At 41.9% G+C, this 24,799-nt stretch overlaps 1 protein-coding gene and 1 long non-coding RNA gene across 3 annotated transcripts; one reads left to right on the top strand and one right to left on the bottom strand.

Moving 5' to 3' along the window:
• The first annotated feature begins 69 nt into the window (after window positions 1-69).
• Window positions 70-23,740, top strand: HSDL1 (hydroxysteroid dehydrogenase like 1). 2 transcript variants are annotated; one of them, XM_077133164.1, is made up of 7 exons: window positions 70-166; window positions 7,034-7,095; window positions 8,681-8,780; window positions 10,042-10,273; window positions 10,935-11,380; window positions 11,592-11,819; window positions 21,256-23,740. In XM_077133164.1, the coding sequence occupies exons 4-7, from the start codon at window positions 10,054-10,056 to the stop codon at window positions 21,352-21,354; spliced, it is 993 nt and encodes a 330-aa protein (XP_076989279.1). In that variant the 5' UTR covers window positions 70-166; window positions 7,034-7,095; window positions 8,681-8,780; window positions 10,042-10,053; the 3' UTR covers window positions 21,355-23,740. The 2 variants fall into 2 exon arrangements, with proteins under 2 accessions (XP_076989279.1, XP_076989278.1); XM_077133163.1 differs by lacking the exon at window positions 8,681-8,780 and having other exon boundaries at window positions 21,256-23,738.
• Window positions 4,668-13,783, bottom strand: LOC143659846 (uncharacterized). Its single transcript, XR_013163790.1, has 3 exons — window positions 13,526-13,783; window positions 5,843-6,187; window positions 4,668-5,138 (listed from the first exon to the last, which is right to left on the bottom strand). It is a non-coding gene; the product is annotated as an uncharacterized LOC143659846 (long non-coding RNA).
• Window positions 23,741-24,799: the final 1,059 nt, after the last annotated feature.

The following is a 24,799-nucleotide window of genomic DNA, read 5'->3' as shown; positions in this document are numbered from 1 at the left end:
CAACGCCCCGGAGTCGCAGGGGGGCGGGCTCCGCCAGGGCTCCGCCCCCGGTGCGTGCGCGCGTCACGTGGGGGCTCGGCCGGGCGGCAGCTGCGGCGCTGGTGACGGGGGCGTTGGCCGCGCGACTTCTGCGCGACCATCTCCGGACACTGCGCCGGCTCTGCAGGTACCGCGCCCCCCGCGTCCAGGCCCGCCACCGGCCTCAGCGCCCCCCACCCCCACCCTGCGCCTCCTCTGCCCTGGAACCCCCTCTCGTTCTCGTCCCCCTCCGACCTCACCGGGCCTTGGCGGGAGTCCTCCTCCCTGCCCCCCAGCCACGCCCCCGGAGTCGGCGCCCCCTCGCGCCTCCTGGTCCCGCGGGTCCCTCGCGCCCCCGGGAAGTCTCTTCACCCCGTCCTTCTCTCGGACCCCCGCTCACAGCGCCCCCTCCGCCAGGATCAGTCACCCCTCCAGCCCGTTCCCCCAAATCTCAGGGCACCCGGTTCCCGGACTCCGTCTCCACGCGCCCCGACGTTGCCCACCCCTGGAACCCCCTCCTTGTGGTGCTCGTCGCCCCGCCCTTCCCTTAGGACCCGGCGCTTCTGGCGGCCCCACCCACCCCGAGCGCGTGCCCTCCTTACCCGAACCCCATCCCGGCCGAGTTGAGAGGTTTGAAATCCCCTTTGCCTCTGCTTCCTTGTGTTCATTTCCAAAAGACTTGGTTTGAGTTGGATTTTGTTGTCTCTCTGAATTAGAGAAATAATTAAGAATAATAGAGCCTCTAAAGGTAGGGCACCAGCAATTCCTGCTGCACCGATCGTTTGTTCAGCCGGGATTTCCTGGGGACTCGCCTCAGCTGGGCCCTGCCAGGGCTGGAGGGAAGGTTGGGGAGGTGAACGGGGACGATGCGACGCCCAGACCAGAAAACGGCAGCGTCCGGGTGGCGACAGCGCAAGGGTGCGCAGGTGACCCCGAGGCCGTCTAGCCCGGGGTGGACAGCCAGGGCCCCGCGCCTCCCAGACGTTGATCTGAATTCCCGCCTGCTTCTTAGCTCCGTGGTCCTCAGAGGTTACTCTCTAGGCCTCAGTTTCCCCTTCTTTCACCTGGGGATGATGATACCCCTATCTCATAAGGCTGGTGGGAGTATAATTAGTCAGGTGGTAGGCATATAATGGATACAGAATGTTGCGCATGAAGTCCGCTCTCAGGTCTAACTTTGGGTACGACAGAGAGCCAGTGGTGAGCACTGAGCACCTACTGTAGTGGCTGCTGGCCGAGCTTTAGGAGCACGTGGGCTGCAGGTTCCCTTCTAAGTGCGTGTATGCATTCCCTCCCTTAATTCTCATCATCATCCTAGGCAGGCACTCTTTCTTTCATCCCGTTTTTACAGATGATGTAAGGAAGGCTCAGAGGTGAAGTAACTATACCCAAGATACAGCTCTTAGGTGAAGGAGGCTGCATTTAAACCCAGGCAGTCTCTTTTCAGAGCCTGTGGTTTTAATCTAATTAACTGTAATTATACTGATTAACACTCGAGGGACATAGTTCAACTAATCTGTTATTCTTAATTTTTTAAGTGGAAGTCTTTTTTCTTGAGGTAAAATTCACATAAGGTAAGATTCACTATTTTACTGAAGTGTACGTTTCAGTGATCTTTAGTATAACAAAGTTGTGCAACCATCACTGCTCTCTAATTCTAGAACATTTCCATCACCCCCAAAAGAAATCCTGTCTCCATTAGCAGTCACTCCCAATTCCCCTTCTCCCCCACCCCTGGCAATCACTAGTCTACTTCCTGTTTCTGTATGTTTGGCTGTTCTGGATATTTCATGTCAATGGACTTAATCAATATACTGACCTTTTGTGTCTGGCTTCTTTCATTTAGCATAATATTTTCAAGGTACATCTGTGTTGTAGCATGCATCAGTACTTTGTACCTTTTTATGGACAAATAATATTCCATTGTCCAGATAAACCACATTTTGTTTATCTGTTTGTTGATGGGCATTTGGGCTGTTTCCACTTTTTAGCTATTGTGAATACTACAGTGAGCTTCGGTGTACAAGTTCTTGTGTGAACGTAAGTTTTTAGTTCTCTTGGGTAAATACCAAGGAGTGAAGTGCTATTATTATTTTAATTCCTGTTGCACGAATGGAGACTGAAACTCAGGCATCTTGGATGAGAATCCAGGTTTCTAACTCCACATAGCTGCTCTTTCCACTCAATTTCACCACTGTTCAGTTAGCGGTATGCCAAGAATTGGCAGAGGAAGGTGAGGAAATTCCAGAAAGTTGTGATATACCCGTATGTTTTTCAGAGTGCTGATATAAAATTTCAGAAACGTCTTAAATTCTTTCTCCTCGAGTGAAATTTTGATGTAAATGCAAAACAGTATTTGATTTATTTTGATTCTATTTATTAAATAAACACTGTAAGTACTGTGCTAATATTGTATGTAAATGTAGCACTGTGCTGGGGGCTCAGGAGGAACAGTGAAGATGTCTGAGATCCCAGCCTTATACCATCAGGTCCCAGGAGGATTCAGGACTTAAATCTGAAAAATAAAACTGTAAAATTTTTAGAAAATAAAATGGGAAAATATCTTATGACTTGGGTCTGAGACAAGATTTCTGAAAACAAACCCAAAATGTAAGCACAAACTGAATGAAAAGTGATAAATTAGATTCCTTTAAAATTGAGACACTGAGTTTATCAAGCACTATACGGAAAGACAACATAGAGAAAATGTCCATCTATAATATATAAAGAATTATTTTAATTCTAAAAGAAAAACATAACATCATATTAAAATGGGCAAAAGTAGAAACAGGCATTTCATAAATAAGAAAATGTTAAGTAACAAATGTCAAAAGAATTTCAGCCTTCAGGGAAAGGTAAATTAAAATCATAATGAAATACCATTTCATCCCCATCTTATTGGCATAGGGTGACCTGCTGGGCAATACCAGCCAGCACTGAGGCTCCCAAGGCTGCATTGTGAATTCGCTCACACTGCTGGCAGGAGTGAGAATTGGTTCCTCCACTTTGGAAGGAAGCATTGGGCTGTGTCCAGTTGAACACATGGCTGCTCTCTGACCCAGCTGTTTTGACTCTTAGACTCTTGCACACGTGCCCAGGAAACTTGGCTGGAATGTTCATTGCAGCTCTGCTCATAATTTTTATAGTAAAACCAAATGGATACTGGTCACAGGCATCCCCTGGATGAATCCCTAGAACAGTGTTGAGTAAAAGAAACAAGTCACCAAAGAGCACGTGCAGAGTGGATCCTTTATATAAAGCTCAAAACTAGGAAAAACAGAACACTACTCATGTTTCAGAATACATGCTTGGGGGGGTATGAATACTTTTTTTTTTTAACACCAAAAGATTAGACTAAAAATACAAGGAAATGATTCCTCAGAATGTAGGAGAGTGGTTACTCTCCAGGGTGAAGGAAGGGATGTGGGGATGTGATGAAGGAAGAAATATATGGGTTTTCTAAAAAAAAACTCTTTGTATTTGTTACTTCAGGTGGTGGCTGCAGAGGTGTTTTGCTGAGTTATTTTTTGAATTGTTCGTAAAAGGTTTTATACACTTTTATGCATATTTCCCAAATTTTCTTAAGTTGGAATTCATCTTAGAAACATTTCCTGCTCTCAAGGAGTCTATGCTTTCTTTAGTTGAAGAACCAAGATATAAGCTAGTTGGACATTTAAATAAAATCCAAAGCGGTCTGAGATGTGTCAAACATGTAACAGCATAGAGGAGTTCAGAGGCGAGGCCAGTGCCAGGACTTGGGAAGGGGTTCCTGGGCCTGTGTCCACAAGACCTCACTTAGCAGGAACTTACTGGTAAGTGCTGGAATTGAATTGAGGAGAGAAAATGAGACTTGAGCTGGTCTTGGAAGGACAGGTAGGATTCCGAGTGCTGAGAGCAGGCAGATTAAAAGTCTGCTGAGATAAAGAATTTAGATTCCCTATGAAGTGTACATCTTTAATGAAAATAAAGTCCTCAGCCTTGGACTGTAGTTGGACATTCCCAGCTGGTGGGGGTGGGGGTGGGGGGAAGGAGGAGCTCAGGTCTGCCCCATTCCGGCCCAGATCTTGGGAGTCTCTGAGGGTGCTTTCTGGCTCCTGAATATACTTGCAGGTTTTGGTTTTAAGGAATGTGGCAGAATTTGCAGCTTGTCTCTTTACTCTCTTAAAAGTGAGACTGCCTGTCCGTCTATCCATCTGTCTACCTACCCACCTATGTATTTACCTATCATTTTCCTATTGCTCTTGTGTCAGATTGCCGTAAATGTAGTGGCTTAAAAGAACACAAATTTATTATCTTAAAGTTCTGGAGTCCAGAAGCCTATCATCGTTCTCACTGTCTACAGTCAAGGTGTCAGTAGTTCTCGTTCCTTTCTGGAGGCTCTAGGACAGACTCTCCTTTGCTCTTGCCAGCTTCTAGATGCTGTCTGCATCCCCTGGCTTGGGGCCCGTTCCTCCATCTTCAGACCCTAGTACCTCATCTCCACATCTCTCTCTCTGATCTTGCTTCCATTGTTAATGTCCATCTTTATTTTCTCCTGCCTCCCCCTTAGAAGGACATGTGTGATTACATTTGGGGCCCACTGGGATAATCCAGGATAATCGTCCCATTTCAGGATCCTTAATTCAACCCCATGTGTGAAGTCCCCTTTGTCATGTGAGGTTAGCACATTAGCAGATTTGTGGGATATGGGTGTGGAGGTCTTTGATGGTCAGTAGTCAATTTACAGCACTACCATTTGCTCATGCTCCAGTAGTCTTCTTTCTATCACATGTGCTTTATTTCCTTTTAAAAACGTTTTGGCCAATCTATTTTATGCACTTTTACCATCCACTCCCAGGTCTCATTCATTGGATAACAGTGCTGATATCTGTGCTTCAGCCAAGCCTTTTCTCCCAGAACTCCTGATTCATGAAGGGTTTTATGTTTGCATTTATTACTGCTCTTTACCTTCCTCAATCAAGTCGGCTAAACTATAGATCAGGATAATGTTACAGGCCACAGCGGTTGTTCTTTGAAGAGGTGACCTTGCTCTTTGCAGTTTCGATCGTAATTCTCCTGTGACGCTTTTGTTGTTATATTACCTTTGAGATTTTGATGACTACAGCCCTGATGAAGAGAGCCTGTGGAAGGAGAAAATGCCCGAATGTCAGTAGGGAATTGCTCTGCTTTAGGGACAGTTCTCATTTACTGTTTTCCTCTGCTTGTTTCTCTCTCTCTCTTTTTTTTTTCCACTTGACATTTAGATTTCTCTTGAGACAAGACAACAAAACTTTATAATGCCTTTTTTACAGGTAGATTTGTACAGGGATCAGAATTCTACTGTGTTCTATTATTGCTTTCTAAATAATGGGTTTCTCTCAGTTATAGACTAATACTGTTAACTAATCAATCCACAGAAAAATTTACTAATCAACCCCCCAAACAAGTTAAATGCAGCTTGACATCTGTACATATATCGGTAGGTAGTCTTAAATGGAGACGTTACTTTAAAACTGTTTTAGCGTAAGGCTGTGAGCTTTACTAAAATGTAGAGGCTTTTGGGGGAAGAACTGTTTTCTTTTTCATTAGGGAGATATCATTTTCCATCATGTGCTTAAAAGTGGAGAAAAGTAACCCATCTATAATATCCTATTATTTTCCACTTCTGGCCCATCGCGGTGTGAACAAACCCAAGGAAAGATAAAATCATGTTTCTGTACATCAAAGCTAAGACCTTGAATCCATCAGCTCTCTTCTGATTTTTTAAAATGAAGCAGTGATATACTATGGTGAAGGTATCCATATGTGATGAAACTGTAATGTGAAGACTTCGTCACAGACTCACCTCTGATGAGATGGTGATGGAAGCGAATGGGGTATGGAGAAGCTGGGCCAGGCGTGTGGAGGCCTCTTAGCACTGCTGTCCTTCAGTCCGCTCTGCCGCAGGTGCTTCTCATCTGCTGCACCTGAGCAGGGGTCCCTGGCCGGTTTTGTAGGCAAGGTTTTTCTTTCATAAAGGCTGAAAGGGCTCTGTTTAGGTGGACCCTCGAGTGCCTGGTGTGTGGAGAATACCAGCTAAACAGGAAAGAACTCAGCCTCAGAGCTGCAGCTGGAGACTGTTCATTTGGCAGTGCAGTTTAACTCAGCATTTATTGAGGTACTTTTTTTTGTGCTGGGAAGTTGAAGGTGCCTGAGAAACAGAGAGGGATAAAATTTGACTGTGACCCTAGAGGAACTCAGCCTACTGGGGGTGGTACAGAATCAAAACAATAATGATATAATGTGTATAGAGAAAGGAGAGGGAAAAAGCTTACTAGAGAGTCCTCCCATTTTCTCATTCTTAAAGCACCTGCCCCACTTGCAGCCTAGAAGAGCTCCCCTGAATAGTGCAGGACACCCTTCTTCTGCAATCTCTCCCCCCCACCCCAGCTGACTACACAAGTGGTGGATACCTGAGCTAAGGGGCCAAGGAAGGCCAGCCAGAATCTCTATCAGGAATGTGGGATAGAGACACCAAGTAGTGTTGGTTTCTTGACAGGAGAGCCAAGGAAGGTGGTTTGCAAAGAGAAAGAATGGGCAGAGACGAAAACCCAGGCAGATACCAGAGAGAATAGCCTTGCATCTACCCTCCCTTCCCAGGCCCTCCCCTTTCCTGGGCCTTGTTCCCTTAGAGTCTCTGCAACGGAAGTGGAACGCAGGTCTCCGGCATGGCAGGCGAGAACTCTGCCTGCTGAGCCACCGTGGCCCGTCCTGGGTGGTTTTTGTTCCATGTGATGAAATGTTCTTTAAGAACAGAAGGTCCAGAAAAAGGGAAGCACACTTCAGCCGAGTCTTTGAAGGGTGGATGGATCTTGCTCAGAGAGAGACCCTGTTGGTGCCTTTCTTATTTTGAGATGAACTATTTTGAGTTTAATAAATGCTTTGTTGCCCATAAGGGAATTTATGGAATAGGACTGTGTGTTTTCTTAATTGTTTCTTAGCTGAACTATAAGGGAAAGAGAAAGAAAATTTGTTTCTTGCTGGTTTTTGTTCACAGATTGGCCTTACGAGAAAGGTAAAGCAGCACATCTCTGAAGGCCCAGAGTTGGCAGAGATAAGGTAAGAGAAAACCATGGTAAGAATGAGAACTCAGGGCAGAAGATAATGGGAAATCCCTTCATGATTGAAATTCTTGAAAAACTTGTGTTTAAGGTGGAAGAGGTTCCCTTTACAGCTTTCCAGGAGTGTGAGGTCACTCAACGAGGCATGCCTGAACACTTTCTTTTTAGGTGGAACATTAATATAAAAATTCAGTGAATTTCCCCAGTAGTATTGCTTTAGCTGCTGCACATAGATCTTGACATGTGGTAATTAATTTTCATGGAAAACATCGTTTGTTAAACCTGTTGGATATGTGTCCCAACTCAATTATTATTTAGAACACTAGATGCAGTATTCCAAGTGTTTAGGTTCTTTTTTTTTTTTGGTCATAGTTTTATTAGTTCTAATTTGATCACATTTCGTTTGAAAAATACTATTGCATATAATTTGCCATTTTTAGCATTTACTTTCTTCATGACCTTGTATGATGAGTTATAGCTAAAGGCATTTATTTACTTGCGCACTTTTCAGAAGTTTCTTCAGCAGTGCCCAACTTAAGATGATTTAACATGAGGTCTCAATCTTTATGCTCTTTCTGATAAGAATATAATATTTTGGCCTTTTCTGTGGGAGTCTTGTAATTATTGCTGTTCAAGGACAACAACCAACGTGAGCCCTTGCTCACCTGGCCTGGTAAGTGGGCCTGTCCGAGGCACCAGCCCATCACTGGGGCCTTGACTGTTTCATTGACCTGGCAGAGCAGGGGACTGTGGAAGGTGCTGGCACACCCTTATCTCTAGTGTTTGCGAGCTCTGAGAGGCGTTCGGACACAGCAAAAGAAGAGTGAATGTTTTTGTGACAGATGGTCCTAACTGAATGTATTTTAAAGGATTTGGGAGCGACAAGTGGTGCTTGCTATGTGGAAGATTGAGCAGAACAAGAAAGAGGAATTTTCAGTCCAAATTTCATTGGTTTTGTTCTCTTATTTTAGGAAATCTTAGTCTGGTTCATGAAGAAAAATTACCCTCAAAGAGCATTTATTTCATTATTTTTAGATTAAGAATTTTGGTTTACGTACTTCATAAATGTTTATGACGGCAAATGTTCTTTTTTTGTTGGATTTTGGCATTCTTCTGGTGGGAAATGGGTTTCTGTGAACAGTGTCCAGTATATGGCCTCTTAATATAGAAAATAAAGGGACCCAACTTCAGTTATTTTCTCTTTTGTCATTTGAGAAGAACAATTTTTTAACTTTGGGGGCATTTTAAAAATATGCATTTAATATTCATTCAGGTTTATGAAAGCTTAATTTTGTCTCAAGTGGATTGTAAGATTTAAAATTTTGGGTCGCAATTTAAATTTATTAATTAAGCATTAATTCTGTTTAATTAATGCCAGGTCAGCTTAGTTAGTAATTAGTAGCAATTTAAAATTTATCTTATTGTGTAACATTTAGGAATCCCATTGGCTATCCATTTCTTCATTTTTCTTTCATATTTCTTTTGTATGTTTTGTTGGTTGGCAGTTTGACACAAACGCATATATATTCCACATTTTTTTCATTATTTTATGTGCTTTTTTAATTTTTTATTTTTGGGCATAGGCAGGCACCTGGAATTGAACCCGGGTCTCCAGCATGACAGGCGAGAACAGTGCCACTGCACCACCATCGCCTGCCTTTATGTGCTTTTTATCACCATAAGGTATCCTTCTTTGGTTAATTTATTTTCCATGCCTTTATTCTTTTTTTTGTTTTTGTTTTTTAACTCTGCAAAATTCCATTGCAGTGGAGAGGGAGGACATTGGCTTTTTCTTCCTTAGAGTTAGGTCAGTTTTTGCTATCATTGGGTATTTACTTAGTTCCAGGACCCTTTTTTCTCCCCCCTATTTTAGTGGGATTTCTATAAGGGGGTGCTCCCAGAAGCTTTATATTTCATCTTTTTTGAGCTATACTTTCTTCTGTATACTAAATGCTGTATTTTTGTGTTTATGTATATCTAAGCTCTTCATAATTAAATGAAGTTTGTCATGGGCCTTTTGATAATTTGCCCTCACAGCACGCCATTGCCCCCCTGGATGAAGTCCACGTCCCTTAGCCGTACCTTCAAGACCTGGCCTTTGTCCACTTCTGCACGGTCATCTCTGATTGATAAGATGGCATTTTAAGGAGTTGGTTTATATGTCTGCCTCATCACCTAATGCACGATATAGTGTTTGAATCTGTCACACCCCCTAGGATATAGTAAATGCTTGCTGTGTGCGTACTTAGGAGAGGAGTATTGGATTTCTCTTCCCTCAAGCTTACAGGGCCAGGCAAAGATAACAGTGCACAGATGAAGTTAGTGAGATGGAGGCATACTCTCTTATTTGCTATGTGAAAAATCCATTTCTTCATTTTGGGGGCATTTTTTAAAAAATGTATACATTTTTTCACTTATGTTAAGATTTATTAAAGCTTGGTTTTGATTCAAGTGGACTGTAAGCATTTTGAGGCCAAAGCTGTGACTTAACACTACCTCTGTTTATTCTCTTAGCTCTTTACTCTGTGCTTACTGGTTACAAATTAAGCAGAAAAATAAACCCACTGCTCTGCTGTAGTATGAGTCACATACTGTCTGCTTGAGTATGTTAGACAAGGAACTTTTTTAGGGAACAGAGCATACTGTGTTTATCTTTGTAGCCACAACACATAGCCCAGTGTCTGAATTTTAGTAGGAATTTGGTAACTCTTGGTGGTGTTGATCAATCTCCTGGGAAGAAGAGAACTTTATAAGCTACAGCTATAAATAAGGAGATCATAAATTGACTGATCTGGATCTGTGGTTCTATGTGCATCTGAAAAATTCCCGTTATTTGAATGCAAAATGTCAAGATCTAATGTCCCCAGATGTCTTTCTAAACTCAAGCTCTGCATGCTCGTTTAACTTATTAGGCAGAGAACATCTCTCTTTGTCTTCCCTGCAGGCTGCCATCACCATGGCTGCTGTTGACAGCTTCTACCTGCTGTACAGGGAAATTGCCAGGTCTTGCAACTGCTATATGGAAGCGCTGGCCTTGGTTGGAGCCTGGTATACAGCCAGAAAAAGCATCACCGTTGTCTGTGACTTTTACAGCCTGATCAGGCTGCATTTTATTCCTCGGCTGGTGAGCAGAGCAGATCTGATCAAGCAGTATGGAAGATGGGCAGTCATCAGCGGTAAGAAATGAGAGTGTAATTCTTGCCTAATTTAAAAATCACACTCATCATTTCCATTTAGGTTACATTAAGTCAGATGCATTATTCAAGGAACTACTGAACTTAATGGGATGTTTTCATGCGAGCATGCTGTTGTGGTTATGTTCACATATTCTTACTGTCCGTCCTTTAGGAAGAATTTTCCTCCTTATTGTTCTCCTTCTGCCCACTCCTATCCCCATCCTATTGCAGATCCGCTTCCTACCCCTTGCTTTTCCTTTTTGCTGCTGTTTTGAAATTGTCCTTGGGAACTGTCACCACTCTCAGAAATGCGTCATCTATTTTAAATTTCACTTATTTTGTCGTTGTTTCCCAGAGAAGCACCTCTTGGCCTATGTTCAAGCCAGATGTAAGTTTGAAAACACTTCCCTACTGCATCTCAGTCAACTTGGTGACAGAAGTGACTCTTCATTGGCCTCCCAGGTGTCTGGGAGAGTATTTAACTAACACATATCATTCACACTGAGTCAACACTGTCCTTGACTGATAATATTAGAACCTGGTTTATTTCGCGTGTGATTTTTTTTTTCTCTGACTGAACATGGAAATGAGTTTTAGAAGGTTCATTTTCAAGGTCACACCACGAAACAAACATGCTCAGTTTTCCTGGCTTGTATTGTAGGTGCAACTGATGGGATTGGAAAAGCCTATGCTGAAGAGTTAGCAAGCCGAGGCCTCAACATTGTCCTGATTAGTCGGAACAAAGATAAATTGCAGACTGTTGCTAAAGACATAGCTGACACCTATAAGGTGGAAACGGATATTATCGTTGCGGACTTCAGCGTTGGCCGTGAGATCTACTTCCCAATCCGAGAGGCCCTGAAAGACAGAGATGTTGGCATCTTGGTGAACAATGTGGGCGTGTTTTACCCCTACCCCCAGTATTTCACTCAGGTCTCCGAGGACAAACTCTGGGACATCGTTAACGTCAACATCGCTGCAGCCAGCCTGATGGTCCATATAGTGCTGCCAGGAATGGTGGAGAGAAAGAAGGGAGCCATCGTCACCATCTCCTCTGGCTCCTGCTGCAAACCAACTCCCCAGCTGGCTGCATTTTCTGCTTCTAAGGTGATGTATTACTTATTGGAAAATAGACTCATGACAAGGTGGAGCATTTATTACCATTGTTTGGTCAGGCTGTCTGAGCAGTTTGTCAGCAAATTCATTTTGGCTTCTGTATTTTTTCCTGAAATGATAGTCTTTTTTTTTTTTCCTGAATTTTTTCAGTTTTCTGAAAAATCAAAAATAAATCTTTTTTTCCCACTCTCTGTTTTAACAGGCTTATTTAGACCATTTCAGCCGAGCACTGCAATATGAATATGCTTCTAAAGGGATCTTCGTACAGAGTCTGATCCCGTTCTATGTCGCTACCAACGTGACTCCGCACAGCAGCTTTCTGCACAGATGCCGGTGGCTGGTGCCGTCACCCAAAGTTTACGCACATCATGCAGTTTCCACACTTGGAATTTCAAAAAGGACCACGGGATACTGGTCCCATTCTATTCAGGTATCCGCTTAGGTTTCAACATTTGGTTAATGCATCCTAAACATTTCTAGATGACATGTAGGCCTCTGATTGAAGCCTGATGCTGAGAGATGAGAATGATAAATTCTGATTCTTAAACCTGACACTTGATGATTTCAGTTAAGTCAGCAAGTGCTCTTTTGTGAAATTATTATATTAAGAATATTCAGAGGTGTAGTCTATATGAAACCTAAAAGATGAAATATGCTGTTTTAACATAAATAGATGATGGCATTATAAAAATACTAAGTATTTCATGTTGGAAGGGGCTGTGGATACTATGGGATAGGGGGATGGAACTAGTTGATGTTCTGGAGAGGCTGGGCCCTCTGCATTTCAGGACTTATCTGGTCCAGGGACCCATCTGGAGGTTGTAGGTGTCTGGAAGGTTATGCTAGTATGTGGAACTTTTGTAGAATGTTATATATGACACCCTAGGCATTCTTTAGGATTGGCAGGAATAGTTTTGATCAGGGTTTGGCAAGATATGGTAGATAGTAATGTCTAACTGAAGCTTGCTTAAGAGTGACCTCAAGAGTAGCCTAAGAGGCATAGAATTTTTTTAAAAAAGTATGTTCAGGCATGACAAAGATTTAAGCCTTTTAGTATTTTAAAGAGTAACTTTATTACATATTTGAAATTTTGACCTAAGTATTAGATCAAGAACTCAAAATGACTTATTATATAGACACAGTATGTAGAAGTGCCCTTGATTAGAATTTTTTCCCTCTAATATGTAGTGTTCTCATTTTTTTAAAACTCTTTATTTTGAAATAATTTCAAACTTGCAAGACAAATGCAAAAATAATACAAACCCTATACAGAGAACTCCAGCCCTCTAGATACCCAAATCCACCGTTTTAATATTTTGCCGCTTTTTCCTCTCAGGCTCTCCTCCCTCCTCCCTCCCTCCCTCCATCATACTCCCTGAACACATGATACTGCCACGTACATTTCTTGTGAACAAGGTTATTTACTTAGGTAATCATCTTAAATGCAGTTACCAAGTTTAAGAAATTTAATGTTGATACGAAGCTTATATTCTGTATTCAATTTTTTTCTTATGTCCCAATAATGTTCTTTTGAGCCTTTTCTCCTCCATTCTTACAGCCCACCCAAAATGATGCATTCTACCAGATTGTCGTTATCCCTTTTTTCAATTGTGAAAGTACATATAGCATATCTATTCCCCTCTGAACCTGTCCCAAGCATACCGTGCAGTGGGATTCATCACATTCACGGTGTGCAGCACCCTTACCACCAGCCGCTACTGGAACTTCTCCTTCGCCCCAAACTCATCTTGCATTAGCTTCCCATTACCTTTTCCCCCCAGCCCTGGTAACCTTTATTCTCCTTTCCTTTCTGTCTCTGTGAGTTTGCATACTCTCTGATACTTTCTTTGTTGTTACTATGGGGACTAAATTGAATATCCTAAATCTATAACAATCTCTTTTGTTTTGATTCCAACTTAACTTCAGTAATATATATAGGCTATTTTCTTATACCCTTCTGTCTCCTCACCTTTCTGTAGTTCTTGCCACAAATTACATACTTATATATGAGTCCAAAACCATTGACTTATCATTACATTTTATGCATTTGCCTTTTAGATCCAGTAGGATGGTAAAAGTGAAGTTACTAATAAAAAATATGGTAGTACTGGTATTTATATTTGCCCTTGCCATTACCCTCATCTGAGATCTTTGTTTCTTCATGTAGCTTCAGTCAGTGTTTACTATCCTTTCCTTTCAACCTGCAGAGCTCCCTTTAGCATCTTTTGTAGGGCCAGTGCAGGAGTGATGAAGCCCTCAGTTTTTATTTATCTGGGACTGTCTTAATCCCTTTCTCATTTTTGAAAGACAGTTTTGCCTGATACAGAGTTCTTGGGTGGCAGTTTTTGGCTGTCAGCACTTCAACTATGTCTTCCCACTGCCTTCTTGTCTCCATGGTTTCCAGTGAGAAGTTGGAATGTTATCACAGCTCCCTTGTATGTGTTACATTGTTTCTCTCTCTGGGAGCTTTCAGAATTCTCTCTTTATCTTTGGCATTTGGCAGTTTGACACAATGTGCATCTATTTGGGTTTTTCCTATCTGGAGTTCATCAAGCATTGAATGTGTATATTCTTTTGTTAAAATTGGGATGTTTCAGCCATTATTTCTTTGACTATTCTCTCTGTCCCATTCTCTCTCTCTCGGTTCCTTTTGGCACTCCCATAGTTTGTATGTTGGTATGCTTGATGGTGTCCCACGGGCTCCTCAGGCTCTGTTCACTTGTCATTCTTTCCTCTTTCTGCTCCTCAGACCAGATGATTTCAATTGTCTTGTCTTCAGGTTCACTGATTCTTTCTTCTGCCAGCTCCAGTTGAACCCCTCTAGGGAATTTGAAATTTCTGTTACTATGGCATTCTATTCTGGTTGGTATATTTTCATAATTTCCTTTTCTCAATTGATATTCTCTTTATGTCCATAAAGAGATTTCCTTTAGTTCTTTGTCCATATTTTCCTTTAGCTCATTGCGCATATTTAGAACCAAAGTCTTTGGCATGACTCAGGTCCTCCTCACTGAAGGTTTCTAATGCTTCAGTCTTCTCTGTTGCCTGGGTCACTTTCTGTTTCTTTAAGTATTTTAAAACCTTTTGTTGAAACCTGGACATTTTGATATTTTGTGTGTTATCTCTTGAATTTAACTTCTGAGGCGTCTGTTCCTTATGCTTATTTCTAGCTAGTGTTATGACAGCACTCTCCTTAATTGCTAGAAGCTAATAGTAAAAAAAAGGTGAAAAAAAAAGAAAGCCTCTTTCCCAGTCTTTGCAGATTAACCTGTGCTAGTGCTCTCTCTCAGGGCTTATCCATACAGTGAGTTTAGAGAATAGTACGAGGCCAAAGCTTAGAGGGGTCCCTGTTCCTTTTTGTGCATTTTTTTTCTTGTCTTGGGCATGTGTGTTTGGCCCTAGGAATTCCCCCATTTATACAGTTCCAACTATCCCCTCTTCTCTGGAAAATAGTTTCCCCAAGGTCCCTGGCATTGCACTGTATGTCTTACAGCTGACAGTCCCCTGCTCCAGGCAGGCACTTGACTGCTCTCCCATACGTTCTGTAGGAGAGCTCAGTGAGCTGCCTTCTACACACAGGCCTTATGGCAAGTCCCTCAGGTACCACCAGACAAATTGTGCCAGACATATATGTTCCCAGTATGTGCATGAGGATCACTCTGCTCCCTCTGGAACTGGGACCAGAGACCCTCTGGAGGTGTGTGCTGTCTCTGCTCCCACTTTTAACAAGGCTTTTTCTTTTCTTTCTTTAAAAAAATTTTTTTTTATAAACAACGAACAAACATACAAACATTCTTGTCATGGTTACAATCAGTGGCTCACAGTATCATCACATAGTTGTGTATTCATCACCATGATATATTTTTGAACATTTACATCTCTCCAGCAAAAGAAAGAAAAAAGAGAGAACTCATACATGCCGTACCCCTTACCCCTCCCTTTCATTGACCATTAGTATTTCAATCTACTTGTTTATTTTAACCTTTGTTCCCCCTATTATTTGTTTATTTCTTATCCATATTTTTTACTCATCTGTCCATATCGTAGATAAAAGGAACATCAGACACAAGGTTTTCACAATCACACAGTCACATTGCAAAAGCTATATCCTTATACAATCATCATCAAGAAACATGGCTACTGGAACACAGCTCTTCAGTTTCAGCTACTTCCGTCTACCCACTCTAATACACCATAAACTAAAAAGGAGGTATCTATATAATGCATAAGAACAAATTCTCCAAGTTCACTCATTAATGTTCATATCAATGAGACCAGACAGTATTTGTCCTTTTCTTTCTGGCCAGTTTCACTCAGCATAATGTCCTCGGGGTCCATCCATGTTGTTACTTGCTTCATGATGTTATTCTGTCTTACAGCTGCATAGTATTCCATCGTATGTACATACCACAGCTTGTTTAGCCACTCATCTGTTGATGGGCATTGGGCTGTTTCCACCTCTTGGCAATTGTAAATAATGCTTCTAGCAACACTGGTGTACAAATGTCCGTTTGTGTCCTCTGAATAGATACCTAGCAATGGTATTGCTGGATCATATGGCAATTCTGTACTTAACTTCCTGAGGAACCGCCAAACTGCCTTCCACAGAGGTTGTACCATTTCACATTCACGAACTTTTTTCTTGACTTGGTGCATGCCCTGTTATGCAACTCCTTTTGCCTAGAGTTTTGTGATTACCAAACACATATTTTTGGAACTATTCGCATAAAGATGATTAGATTTATTATCACCAAATTAATTTGGCTTAAGGTTTATTTAATTAGTAGCAGTTTTATTTCAGTAGTTTCCAGTACCTTAACTACTTAACAAAAGCAGAGAAACCTACAAACTTATAGTCTTAGTAGATACTGAAGTTCTTATAGAAATGAGGCTATAATAAAGATAGGGTAGTAGATATTTTGACAGCATTTTATAAACATCTGTATTTTAATTGTAATTGAACTTTGTTCAAATTGATGAACTTTTCTTGAGAACATATTTTTTTTCTGCCAAGAAACTCTGTTAAGCCAATTTAATTCCTAGAGTAGTCATCTATACAAGGCTGTTGAACTGCTTCCATTTTTTTTTTGTTTGTTTTCGTCTTTATTTTACTCAAATTGTTTTCAAGATCATCAAATTTTTTTGAAATTTTACAACAAAAATTTGATTCCTTAATTGTTTTGTTTAAAGCAGATTTCTCTGATAGATTTTATCACTGAGACTTTTCTTTTGTAGTCATCATTTCTTCTGAATACAGTTTTTCTAGGTTGAACTTTTTAAAATTGTGGTTACATACATATAACATAAAATTTGCCACTTTAACCATGTTTGGAGTGTAAAATTCAGTGGCATTAATTGTCTTTGCAGTATTCTGCCATCGCTACATTCTAGCACTAAAACTTTTTCCTCACCCAAAACAGAACCTTTGTACCCATTAAGCAGTAACTCCCCAATTTTCCTGACCAGCCCCTGATAACCTCTAACCTGCTTTCTGTCTGTATGAATTTGTTTAATCTTGATGTTTCATTTAGGTGGAATCATAGAATATTTGTCCTTTGTGTCTGGCTTCTTTCACTCAGCATAATGTTTTCAAGGTTCATCCACAATGTAGCATGGATCAGAACTTCATTTCTTTTGATCGCTGAATAGTATTCTATTTTTTGAGGCTGAATTTTGCAGATCTAAATTTTGTCAAGATTTCAATCCTTTGTCAGTCTCTGGTCTTTAATTTATTGTGTGAAATGTTATATGTAATCCATTTTATTTTGTGCTGTTTATTTTACTTAGTCTTCTGCAGTATGACTTACATTATAGAGTTTATATTTACATCTTGACAAGATCTGGTGATGGATTGGATAGGGAGGATTGAATGATAGGGAGAATAAAAAATATTCTCAGGTTTATGGCTTCAGAAACTCAATGGTGCCATTTGCTCAGACAGGTAACATGAGAGAAAGAGAGCTTGTTTGAGGGAAATAAGAGGTAGAATTTTATGCATGTTGGATTTGAAGGTTGTGGCAAGTATTTACAAGAACAAGTGGGATTGGCAGGGGGTAGGTGGGCACTCAGCCAGGAGGTCTGCATGGGGTGGAGGCTTTGAGGGTCACGAGCATTTAGCTGGACAGTAGGCCACGGGATTGAGTGATATCATTCAAGGAGAATGTGTTGAGAGAAGGAGACAGGATGGTCAGAGTCTTAAGGAACTCCAACCTTCCAGGGAGTGGTGGAAGGAAAAAGATGCAGCAAAGGAGACTGAGAGGGGCTGGCAACCAGAATGATCACTAGAACAGGAGAGGGTGGTATCATGGAAACCAAGGAGCAGGGTGGTTTAAGGTAAAGAGAATGGTTATCAGCACCAGGTGAAGCCAGCCGTCATGTAACACATGAGGCCCAAACGTGTCTTGTTGGGCTTAGTGTCTTGGGAATCTTTGGTGACTTTGACAAAAGCAGTTTTGGGGGCATAGGCAGAATCCAGAATCTAGTCAAGAAGAGGAAATAGACAATGTGGGTAAAGTAAGCTCATTCAAGAAGTAAGGCTCTGCGGGCTGATGAGAGATGGATTTGGGTCCGAGGAGGATTCTCTTTGTTTCCTGGTTAATTTATTTGGCTTCAGAGAGACTTGACTGTAATTAAATGGTGGAGAGTAGAAGCCTGTGGGGAAGGAGAGGCTCCTGAGGGAGTGGCGGGAATGGGGCCGAGCACACAGGAGCAGGAATATGACTTCAACTTAGAGAACAGCTGGAAACCAAGGCCAGCAGAAGGAGAGGGTGTAAGGTTCTGTTGGAAGCTGAGGGAGCGCCTGTCTGATGGTTCCCGAGAGGTAGGGTGGTCTGTGAGGAGGGAGGTGAACAGAGGGGAATCAGAGGTTTGAAATAATGATGTAAAAAGGAGGGTGAGACGGCTGGGGAGACAGGAGGCTCTCCTTGTAGAGGTGACCATGGCCAAGAGTTGATGGCAGCTCTGGTCTGCTCAGTCCAGGAGGTTCTTGTCCCCCAGTGCTCTACGGGTTTCCTCTCTCTGTGTGACACTCTGTTGATGATGGCATCTAAAGCACTTTCACAGTGTTTCACTGAGAACATAATGAAATCAGGTGATCATGATTAAATGCAAAAAGCGGTGCTTTGCTCAGTTTGTGCAGAGGTGAGGGAACATGTTTCCTCCTTCACAGCGCCTCAGACTTCACCACCCACGTCGTCGCTGGAGCATCAGGGCTTTTCTAACGAGGCGCAGCCCCAGAGCTGATCCATAACCACTGCTCTTTTTGCTTTGTCAGGCACTATTGATAGGTGGCAATACTATCTTGTGTTATGTTGATTGTCTTAGAAAAATTTGCAAGCTAAAGTAGAAAAAGATGATTTGCACTTATAAAACAAACTAGAAAAATGTTCAGAATGTATTGCTTTAATTGTTAACTGATTATCCACATTGATTTTGGGAGCACTAGCGAATGTGCCTATTAAATTGTCAGCTTCACAGCATACAGTGCAGTTGACGGTGAAGCTTTCTGTTCATGATACGTGATGGAAAGGCTAGTAATGCTCTGGTGTATGTTTGGTTTTCCATTAACTCGACAACGTGGCCCATAAGGCTCGTGCTTATAAAAATGGGAGCTCTGTTTGGGAGCAGGAGTAGATTTCTAGATCGGGGACACATTCTGTTCTGAATTAGTACCTATTTTTGATGTATCTGTTCACAAATACTGTATATGTGTGTGTGCCTCTGTCTGTGTATATTGCTATGGCTGAAAGAAAAGTGGCGTTGGGAGAGGTGGAACTGGGTGGGACAGAGGAGGCCCTGGAGCTGCACACTGAGGTGGTGTGAGGGGTTCAGAGCCAGATGGGAAGACTTGGGGAGAGGTCAGAGCCCTGCTCCCCCCTGCCCGTTTTCCCACTCACTTGGAAAGGGGGCCATTGCTTACACACATGCCCAAAAGTGGTGTTTGTAACTTTGGAATGACTCCAGTGTAAGATTTCTAGCCTGTGTTCCTTGGGATTGTTTCCATTCCCATTATTCCTTTTATCTTTAAGTTCTACCTGCCTCAGTTTCTGAGGAATGTCTAACATTTGCATTTTAATTGCAAGTATAAGTTTCCCCAACCAGCTTAATTTATTAGTTTCCCCTTCCTTTCATCCTCTTGCCCCAAGTTTTGGTTGTAGCTGTGGATCTGTTGCAGAGGAAGAGGAGCTGCCTGCCTCCCTTCTTAAGCCTGGACCCTGGTTAGGACCTCTGAGTATGGATAAGACCTTAAAGATACAGAAATCCAGCCCTCCCTCACCACATACACACATCTCCGCCATCTTCTCCCCCCCTTACTTCAGTTGCGGCACTTTTCCTTGCCATTCCTAGTGGGATAGATTTGGCAGTCCTTCTAGTAATTGTTATAATCTAAATGGACAGATGAGTCAGCATCTTAAGTGTTTCTGTCCATACCCAGAGGATTAACTGTCCCCCTTATCTTCATTCTTTCTTTCCATTAAGCTCTTCCACCCTCCTGGCCAGAATGCTGAAATCTCAGTGAAATGTGCCATTCTGGCACCTCCTGAGGGAACTAGCAAATATACCTTGTTCCTACTGAAATAGATAGTGGTCATGGATGGAAATTATCAGACAGATTTTTAGATGCTGATCCCTTCCCCACTAAATAAATACTGAGATAAAGAATATCACTTGAAGGGGATCTGATTATCCAGCCTGCTCAAGTGCTGAGTTGCAGATGACCGACCTTCAGTGCCCAGACTAAGGGACCCTAAATGGACTTCTGTTATTTCCTTGGATTTAGGCTGTTTTGCTGTAAGGCACAGTCTCCAGGGAGCTACATCCAGGCAGTTCCTTGACAGAATCCTGGTTTTTCAAAGGGGTCCAAAGAAACCTTAGTCACTTTCCCAGAAAGTTATCCCTGGCTAGAGATTGCATCCCGGGCTCCTGTTCCCGGGGGGCGGGCCTAGAGCTGCTGCGGAGCCCCTCCTGTTATGGGGCAAGCCCTTCCGTGCTCATTTGTGGCCTCCGTGTTCATTTGTGGCCTCCTGCGTAACCTCTGTTGTCACTTCAGTTCTGGTTAAGGCTGGAATTTCAGCACTTGCCAGGGGGCTTGTCACCACCATTTCTTATGGGACAGAACTCTCAAGAGTAGCACAGGGATTTTCAGCCCCAGCATGATTGGCATTTGGGCACAGATAATTCTTTGTGGTGGAGCCCATTTAGGATGTTCAGTAGCATCCCTGGCCTCTACCCTTTTGGGGCCAGTAGGACAACTCTCCAGTTAGGACAATCAAAAACATTTCCAAACATTGCCAGGTATCCCCTGGAGGGGTGGGGAGTGGGCACAGTGGCCCCAGATGAGGTGTCTTGAAGTAAGCAACATAACGGGACTTTTGTCCCCGGCCCCCTCAGCCCTCCTCATTCACATCTCAAGATGCCATCCTAAGGTCTTGGTTTTTGACTCAGTTCTCTTATTTAGCTTAGACTCACCCTGCCCTCAAATCCCAGTTTTCTCATATCATAACTGTGTCAACTGCTTTTTATTCCGGGAATGATTTTATAACCCTTAACTAAATAAACAGCCTCTTTCTATCACATTAAGTAAAGGTGGATGTATAATACTGCTTGTAGGCCTGTCTGGAATTATTGGAGAAAGAGGGCAGATGGTGATCATGTTTCTGTTCCTCGCCAAGTCTAGTGTAGGGTCGTGTACAAAACCAGCTGCTTAGTCCAGTATACTTTCATTGAATTTGCATATTTGCCTTCGTTGTATTTTCTGATTGGTGAGTATATGTTGGAGTAAGTCATAGGTGGATCTTAGCACTCGTTCTGTCAGCGTTGATGGCTTTGGATTCTAACCTCATAACCTTTTTCTCTTTCATTTTTAGTTTCTCTTTGCACAGTATATGCCTGAATGGCTCTGGGTGTGGGGAGCAAATATTCTCAATCGTTCTTTACGTAACGAGGCCTTATCCTGCAAAGCATGAGTCCAGATGACCCTTTAGGAAATTTTGCCAACTTCTGGGAACCTACAGTATTCTGACGTTTGGAAGAACACAACTGACCTGATGTATTTTCTTTTATAACTGGTTATTTAGCCTAATGTTGAGTCATCATATGCAAAGAAATCGTAATACTTTTAGAGAAGCTGTGCAGAAACCTCGAGAGTCACTTGGATGGCACAGAGTAAATAATGCCTGAAGTGGAAGAACACGTTGAAGAAACCTAAATTTCAATGCTTTTTTCCCTAAGCTGTTTAAAGTTGTGTGATTTATGTTATTCTGTGAACCAAGGCAATCTGAAATTGAAGTATACTTACAATATATTTTTAAGGGAAATTATTATTTCATTAGATGATTACAGTGTTGGTTTTCAGATGTTCATCAGGAAAGATTAAAAGAATTATTTATAACTAAGGTTGCTGGTATTGTTAACTGTAAAAATTTGTGTATTATATTGCACAGCCCTAGTTGTTTGTGTATGAAAATGCTGCTCTTCAGTTAATAATTCATTAGAAAATTGTACGTGTTATGTGTATTGTGTGTGTCTGAGTAATTTTATTTATGGGTGAAGTACTTTAAAAAAGGTTTTTTTATCAAGATGGCTTAAAGTGAAACCTTATTTCTTTTCATCCTCAACAAGCCTACCCAATTTTGTGCTATTGGTTTAACATGTACAATGTTACTAACTGTATTTTTGTTTGTTTGAATCTCCTATGGAATTAGTTAATTCCTAGATTTGGACACATAGTGGGTGACCCAGTCATCTCTTAATTTATTTAGATAATTGTTGTGGATAAATAGTGATTTCTCAGTCTTAAATTTAGCCCTTTAGAGCTTGTTAAATCTGGTTTTCAAATCCTTTTTTATGTTATATGATTCCATTCCAGTAGCATTAGTACAAACGTCAAATATTTATGGAATAGTAGTTAAAATATGGACAAATTATGTGTGTGATAATGATGTATGTGTTGAATAATAAGTTAGAAGCTCATCCTTGGTTTGTGTAGTGAATTTCTGCATTATAGTGAATACTTGTATTGCTGTGAAGATTATTATGCAATCCCTCTCAAGCCCCCCATATGAGTTAGCATTGAAAGCTACTGTGAGATGATTTTGCTTCAGGTACAATAATGCCAAACAGTTTTGAGGACCATATACTATGACATTATGTGCATTTAAAAAAATCAGAGTTTAATCTTGTTACAATAAATTGGTTGAAAGTCAGTGGATTTGTTTTCTTACGAGATGCTATTCCATTGTAAGTATAACTTAGCACCTTTTTATGTCATGAAGACAGTTGTGTCAGTGATATCTCCTAGGGTATTTGTAATGCGGCTTGGTCTCAGAGGATCAGTGGTTAAGTTCGGAAGCCCTTCTCTTGTAGACCATGTCTCCTTAATCTAAGAAAAAGATCTTAAGTTGTGAAAAATTACACACTGGAGATACCATATAACACTGAAAATTTTGATGGAGATATCTTGGAAGCCTTTATTTTGCCATATTTGATATTCCCCCAACCCACAACTAATCCATGATCATTAAAACTAGACAAATTTTGACTTCATGCCAAGTTGACCTGGCTTCAGTGGGTGGTAAGAAGCTGCAATTTTATGTAAAATTAACATCAGATAATTATATCTAAGGTTATGTGGTACATAATGTCTTAAATTTATAAGATAGGTGTTGAATCATTGTTATGTGATGAGAATAAATAAACCATGTCAGTGATGTTTTAAAATTCTCTGTAGTAGGACATATGTAAAATGCTGACCAGTGCAAAGGTGTAGTGTAAGGCTGTCCTTAGCTTTAGTGAACGATCAAAACCTAGAATCTCCCTTGAGTTTTCTCTTTCATAACACACTTTTTTGCCAGACCTTGTTTGAGAGTCTTAATTGGACCAGTTTGTGGTTGAGGTTTCTTGTTAAGTGTATGGGAAATAAGAACCTTTGAAACTTAATCTGTGAATTGAAATTTAACAAAACAGTTGCTTCTGCTTCCTTTGGAAGAGGTTTTACTCCAAACATTTGTAAGTGCTTATTTGGAATGAGAGGCACACTTTTTTCCCCATAGAAACCATTATTAAAAAATTACAAAAATTAATTGAACCTCTGGAAACCTCATTAAAAGCTGATAAAATTGTACATAACAACGTCTCTAGTAAGTCTTTTGAAACTATTAAGTTGTTTTCTCATCTCATTCTCCTTGATTAAGATGAAGACTGAGCCTGTTCAATAGCCCTACTTCACTTGAATGGTGGGGATGAAAGCTAGTTTGCAGAGCGGGTTCCATTAACACTGGGAGGAAAAGTAGGGAGTCAGCAAGTAGCGACAGCTGTTTTGAGTAATTTTTTTTTCTTTGTCTTAATTTACATGAAATTTTGTCACATTTGGGAATCAGGGGTTTAGGTGATGTGTTCTCAGTCTTGACATTCTGATTCTTCCAAGCCAGCCCCAGTCTGTCAGCCCCTGTCTCATTATTGACTTGGCTGTTATCCTTTTAAATAACATTTAGTTTTAAATAAATATTTACCTTCCATGGAATAGCGAATGCTTCCTTATATTCATGAAGCTGTGGGTTTAGGAAGTTATCTTAGAACCTGATAACTAGAAAACCGGTTGATCAGGATCCTATAACTCTCAGCCTTCCTTGGATCCTTTCCAAGCTGTTGGTCCCCCCCACCCCCATTCCTGGGCACCTCCTTCAACTTACAGGCGTTATGGGGCTGGCAGCTTTGTCCCCCTCCTCTGAGACTTCACGATCACGTGCCAAGTATGACTGCAATTCACTCATCTATCCCAGTTCCTCACAGCTAGGCTAAGTATTCAATAGCATGGTAACTGAAGGGCTGTTCAAGAAACCCTGTCCAAAATTAATGTACCCCAAATTAGGATGACACAGGTGCAAGGTCAAGTGCTGCATTACCAAAAAAGGGTTTCGGTCACTCGCTTGTGCCAAGTGTCGGCCAGTTCAACATGCACACTGACAACGACCTGTCATCCTAGTATCTAAGTCACCCAGGCACTTTTTTGGGAAGCAGACTTCTCAGAGTTGAACACACGAACCCTTGGTTTTTTCAAACAAGCACCACCCTCGCTGTTACCGCGTCCACGGTTTCTGGAGGTACTGGTGACCCTGGCCAGGGCGCGCGCTGCGTTCTCGGGAGGCCCTCACTGGCCAGGGCGGGATGGCCAAGGGTTGAGGGCCAGCAGGCGGACTTTGGGTGGAGAAGGGCTGGCTCCTTGCGGGAGTCGGATGGCCAGGACCTGGGTCCTCACAGGCGCGTGGGCAGCCACCCGGCCTCTCAGCAGCCCGTGGGAGGAAGTGAAACACCCGGGAGTTTCCGTGGTTGAGGGCGACGAGGACCAGATCTCATGAGTGGGTGCCTAGGGGGTGCCATCAGGTCAGGGATGGGGAACTCAGCGGCCCCGGC

The sequence above is a fragment of the Tamandua tetradactyla genome, chromosome 16, assembly GCF_023851605.1.
Source record: "Tamandua tetradactyla isolate mTamTet1 chromosome 16, mTamTet1.pri, whole genome shotgun sequence".
In the NCBI taxonomy this organism is placed as follows: Eukaryota; Metazoa; Chordata; class Mammalia; order Pilosa; family Myrmecophagidae; genus Tamandua; species Tamandua tetradactyla.
This window is presented reverse-complemented; position numbering and strand designations above follow the sequence as displayed.